This window comes from Haliotis asinina, chromosome 16 (genome assembly GCF_037392515.1).
Source record: "Haliotis asinina isolate JCU_RB_2024 chromosome 16, JCU_Hal_asi_v2, whole genome shotgun sequence".
In the NCBI taxonomy this organism is placed as follows: domain Eukaryota; kingdom Metazoa; phylum Mollusca; class Gastropoda; order Lepetellida; family Haliotidae; genus Haliotis; species Haliotis asinina.
Window position 1 is genome coordinate 15288278 of NC_090295.1, and position 6201 is coordinate 15294478.

Genomic DNA, 6201 nt, shown 5'->3' on the forward strand with positions numbered 1-6201 from the left:
ACAAATGCATGTTACAAACAGCAGGAATTTTCACCTAACCGTGAACCATCGTGACTCCAAACACTCCATGACTTCTATGCTGCGTTGAATTTCTGTGCTACAAATTTTCCAGGAGGACTTGAACCTTCAAGACATCTCTTCTTGTATGGATTTGTCTTATTTCGAGTCACTTTGCGACGAACATCTGCTTACCTGATTCTTTAAAAATACGTAATATGATAGATGAGAGTATTATGATACTCTTTAGACTGAAAAAAACGAAAGGCAATCGGTTTTATTAGATTAGATCTACATGAACATATTAGGATGAGATATATGAGAAATGGTTTCCATTTATTGTCTTCTTTACGATAATGCCAGCAACAAAATGTCATACCTGTCTATATACCAAATCGTTTCTCCATAAAAATCAACCATGTGTAAACGAGGGAAATTAGTTTTGTCACGAGTTGTAATAGGCAATGACTGGGGAAAAAACGTTAAACGGGAATACTGTATTGGACATTAAATTTTGATACAGTTGACACTGAGATGACGGTTGTCAAAGAAAGATATATATCTTTATATATGAAACTAAAGGTCAGTAAGAGTTACAGTGTTACATATAAACTACAGATCGAACAGAAAAGGGACCGAAAAGGCAGTTGTGTCTGATTTTATCCAATTTCCCAATTTGGAACAAAATTGATTAAACTGTTTCATTGCTGAAAACTAACACAAAAATGAAACAACGAATAAACTTTATATTTGCATTCTAATATCGGTTCGTGTCCTTATCTCTCCATCCATGATTACGTTACAATTTCCTCGATGGAACTTTAAAATTAACCACATGAAGTATTACATTATGCCGAGAGATTGCTGTCACTTTTCAGGATGAGATTGTGTACCTTCATGACAAACAGCATTAAAATAGAACTAAATTCATATTAGAATAAAACCTTTTGAGAAAACATATGAAGGCTGCTAGTCACGTGTCATCAGATCAGTAATGATTTAGTGCACCCTTTCTTCATACCTAATGTGGACAATGGGATTGCCCAGTGGGTAAAGCGTTCTTTCGTTACAAGGTAGACCCCGGTTCGTTTCCCCATATGAATGCAGTGTGTGCAGCTCATGTCTGGTGTCCACTGCCGTGATATCGCTAGAATCCCGTTTTGCGTTCTCTAGCATCATCAGTCGTCAACTCTACAGCTATGACATCATCAGTCGACAACTCTACAGCTCTGACATCATCAGTCGACAACTCTGCAGCTCTGACATCATCAGTCGACATCATCAGTCGTCAACTCTACAGCTCTGACATCATCAGTCGACAACTCTACAGCTCTGACATCATCAGTCGACAACTCTATAGCTCTGACATCATCAGTCGACAACTCTACAGCTCTGACATCATCAGTCGACAACTCTACAGCTCTGACATCATCAGTCGACAACTCTACAGCTCTAACATCATCAGTCGACAACTCTACAGCTCTGACATCATCAGTCGACAACTCTACAGCTCTAACATCATCAGTCGACAACTCTACAGCTCTGACATCATCAGTCGACAACTCTACAGCTCTGACATCATCAGTCGACAACTCTACAGCTCTGACATCATCAGTCGACAACTCTACAGCTCTGACATCATCAGTCGACAACTCTACAGCTATGACATCATCAGTCGACAACTCTACAGCTCTGACATCATCAGTCGACAACTCTACGGCTCTGACATCATCAGTCGACAACTCTACAGCTCTGACATCATCAGTCGACAACTCTACAGCTCTGACATCATCAGTCGACAACTCTACAGCTCTGACATCATCAGTCGACAACTCTACAGCTCTGACATCATCAGTCGACAACTCTACAGCTCTGACATCATCAGTCGACAACTCTACAGCTCTGACATTATCAGTCGACAACTCTACAGTAATAGAGCCGAGGTAATGGAATGATTATACTTGTTCAATAGCACTGACATTATCTCTCATACTCAAAGGAGATTACACACATCAATCAGAATTCTAATAAATGAATAATACTTTTGATGTAGCTTATTCAGTGAAATTAGAGGTGAGCTCAAGAACGTGTTCGCAAGAATAGGTTTATGTAATTAGGATATCTATCTTCACTGCCTAATGTAATCATTATGATGACTTGTTGAATGATGAATGAAATGGTGAATAATTATGATTGGTACGACGTACGCAGTCTAGGCTACCAGTTGCCCTACGTTTCATTTTTGTGGAAGTCGCGGTGGCTGAGCGGGCTAGGCGGCTGACTTTGTGTGCCGGCGATTAGGTGCCTGACTCTGAGGATGCGTGTTCGGAAACCGGATGGGACTCAACCAGAAAAGTACTAGAATTTGTACTTTACTAAGAAAGTGAAATCCCAAATATGACATGTTGCATTTGACCGCTTTCTAAATGGCATCGTGTAATCATAGCTTTCGGCCGTGCCAATTTAAACTTATCAGAGGGGTACACAAAGTACGCAGACTAGACCACCAGTTGTCCTACTTTCATGATATTGCTTGAATATTGTTACAATCCAACTCCCTCACTTACTACACCTGCAAGCACAGTGTTTTTGAAGAACAGATGTACAAAGTTGGCTTATTCCAGCATTGTCAACTGAAAATACGATTGCTTATCTGATAACAACGGGGGCGAATTAACAGAAAGGTGCTCACATTCTACATAACTTTTCAAAGTACAATAGTGATCACCAAATATCTATCCAACCAAGTTTATAGACGTAGAATTAGCTTCTGATCGATTGAGACACGTTCTTTCTGAGACAAGTCATCCCAGTCCTGCTCGAGCGTTGTTTGATCACCTTCAAGGTCTTAGCGATGATTTCTAACCTACTATGTCATCCTCTAGAGAGACAAGGCGTGTGTTCCAGTGAACATATGTCTTACCTGTGCATGTGTTTTTGATGGTGCTGCCAGTAAACACGAGCGCCTGGTATCCATATTACTTGGATATGATTCATATAAGATTGAAGTATCTTTTTTTAGAGTAAGATACTTCTTGCTACCATTTAAGGAAGTCTACCACTTTTAAGTCTTATTTAAAGGGGGGCCGGTGGGATAGCCTGGTGGTTAAAGCGTTCGCTCCTCACGCCGAAGACCCGGGTTCGATTCCCCAAATGGGTACAATGTGTGAAGCCCATTTTCTGGTGTCCGATGCCGTGATATCGCTGGAATGTTGCTAAAAGCGGCGTAAAACCAAACCCACTCACTCACTCACTCTTATTTAAAGAGCAGTGGGATACCCTTGTGGTTAAGCGTTGGCTTGTCACCTCAAAGATCAGGGTTCGATTCCCCATTCCTGGTGTCCCAGGTCACGATTTTCTTGGATTATTGCTAACAGCGACATAAAATTAAACTCACTCTTTTACTTTATTTGAAACAGTCTTAACAAACGTTACCAAGCCATTTATATTGGCTTGATAGTGAAAATATCCAGTGCACAAAGTTGAACAGCATAGATTCTACAGATTACCTTATTGAAACAGAGAGTTGTTGCGGGAGATAAATTGATTACGTAGTCTGGATAGCTGAACCTGATACTTGCGTGTCTGCAAAGTGGCTGATTTATGTAGTGAAGGGGCTGTATTGGTTCTTTCACAGACAAAATCCCTTTTTTAACCAGGAACCGTTTATTTTCTAATTTGACAGAACACTATCTTATTCTTTTTCATCGTCTCATCGCTGTGCATGGTATGTTGATATGAGAAAGAATTCAACGATGCACAAAACTGAAGCGTTCGCCGGGTCATCCAGACATGAAGTGCCACAAGTGAACTCCCTGTCTAGTGAAACACGAAAGGTTTGGATGCTTACAATGCCAGAAAGAATCATATTTTGTTCTTTTTCGACCTCTGTAGAGTATTGCTCTCGTGGGTTAGAGCGTCGCAGTCTGGAAAGTAGAAGATGTTTCGCCTTGGTACGATACACTACGCTGGCCATAGGTACTTGCCCATTGTCCCCGATTACTTCTGACTCATCGGAATCGTAATGTGACCATTTTATTGTAGACGCGTGTAAAATGCCATACAGTATTGATAGACCATCTTGAGAGTGAATGAGCATGTTTTCACGCCGATGGTAGCAAATATTCCTGCAATATCACGCTTGGAGATACCAGAAATGTGGAGAATCAAACCCGGGTCATCGCGATCTATCGCTTTAACAACCTGGCCACCCCACCACCATTTTATCGAAGTCCCACTATGATGATTACCCGTTGCCATTTAGAAAGTTGTCAAATGCAACATATGTCATATTTGGGATTTCAGTTTCTTAGTAAAGTACAAACTTTTTTGGTTGAGTCCCATCCAGGACTCGAACCCGCACCCTAATCGCAAGCACACAAAGTCAGTCGCCTAGCCCGCTCAGCCACCGAGATGATGTTTAAAGTCAACAGCGATTGGAGACGAGAGTCAGCTTTGAATTCAATACCAATGATCCTCTAACATCTTAGAGATGCAACACTACACTATGATGTTAGCGTGTTCGACAACATGGAAACCTTTCCAACTTTATCGAATATGCTTTGATGACTTTGATCAGTCATGTTACATCAAACATTCATGTTCTTCCACACGACTGACAAAGATGTTATTATTTTCACCCATAACATTTACAGTTCTTGGTTCTCACTATCCTCCTCTTGCGGGAAGTGTCGGTTACAGAAAACACTGCTATTCCTGCGAAAATGTCATGGAAAGAAACTCTCAGAAATATTTTCCTCAACCTGAAGCTATTAGATATGAGGCTAGGGTATCAAAGAAATGTTTTTAAAACACCACTATAAATGTAAGAGCTGAACTAAAAAGCTATAGAGCTAATCAAACCTGAGTCAAAATTCGTAAGTCACATTCACATACGAGGTTTAAGAGCATATATATGGACATGTATTGAGTGACATGACTTAGTGAGCAAAGGGAATGGTAACTGACACACGATGAGTAAATTCAAATGATTACAGTTTATGTGTACAAAAGTAAACTTCAGAATTGGCTGTGGCTTTTGAAATGCAGGTGTTCTATCTATAAATTGTTAAGAGTTAGGAAGTACAGACCGAGACTGAATAGAGGCTTTGGTGTTGACATTAAGATATGAATCATTGCAGGCACACGTATAACGAACAAATTTAGGGGTTCCTTAAGGCTTTGTGATAACCGTGGTCACCTGCACATACATGAAGTGTGAGCTGCATGGATATCACATGTTTCAAAGATACCAAAGGATGCGTAATACCACCATTTTGATCGATATGTCTCTGGTAGTTCATTAACGATTTTTGTTTTTTTAGAAATACAACAGAGCTGTGCATTCTGAACGATCAGATTTTTTATGCTCTGCCATAAAAGGAATCGGTCCATCAAGTTGAGGGTTTCACTGAAAGGGGGTGGTTGCGTGCTTAGATTAATTGCTAATGTACATAAAGTACATGCATTTACTGCAGTGTTATAAATAATATTATCAGGCATTACATACAGCAACATGTCGTAAGAGGCGACTAACGGGATTGGGTGGTCAGACTTGCTGACTTGGTTGACACATGTCATCGGTTCCCAATTGTGCAGGTCGATGCTCATGTTGTTGATCACAGGATTGTCTGGTCCAGGCTCGATTATTTACAGACCGCCACCATATGGCTGGAATATTGCTGAGTGCGGCGTAAAACTAAACTCACTCACTCACATACAGCAGCAAACGGCATTGTTACATGTTACGTTGAATCGTTTACGTCCTTCCCATATCATCTGAATACTACATGCACAATCTGAACTGCAAAGCCAGTGATTGACACAATGAGCATCTGAATACTACATGCACAATCTGAACTGCAAAGCCAGTGATTGACACAATGAGCATCTGAATACGCGATGTCATTCAAAAAGTGGTCCAATGTTCCGTGCTTATCAGAGGGGTACGCAATGTCAGTGATTTGGACTACCAGTTGGTCAGACCTCCGATCCATATCTGTGGAAACCGCAGTAGCGTTGCTGGTTAGGCGTCTGACTTAGGTGCCGGAGATTGGGTGCCTTATAATGTAGGTGGTAGTCAACCCAATAAAAGTACTTCATTAAAAAGTGTAATCCCAAATATAGCACATGTTACATCATGAGCATCGATCGGCGCAAGTGAAGTACAGTGGAATGTGTCGGTGGATCTGACCACCCGGGGGC

At 40.9% G+C, this 6201-nt stretch overlaps 1 protein-coding gene across 1 annotated transcript; it reads left to right on the forward strand.

The window, feature by feature from the left end:
* The first annotated feature begins 1196 nt into the window (after positions 1-1196).
* LOC137267643 (protein SON-like) lies at positions 1197-1952 on the forward strand. The gene has a single exon (XM_067802121.1). The coding sequence runs from the start codon at positions 1197-1199 to the stop codon at positions 1950-1952; it is 756 nt and encodes a 251-aa protein (XP_067658222.1).
* Positions 1953-6201: the final 4249 nt, after the last annotated feature.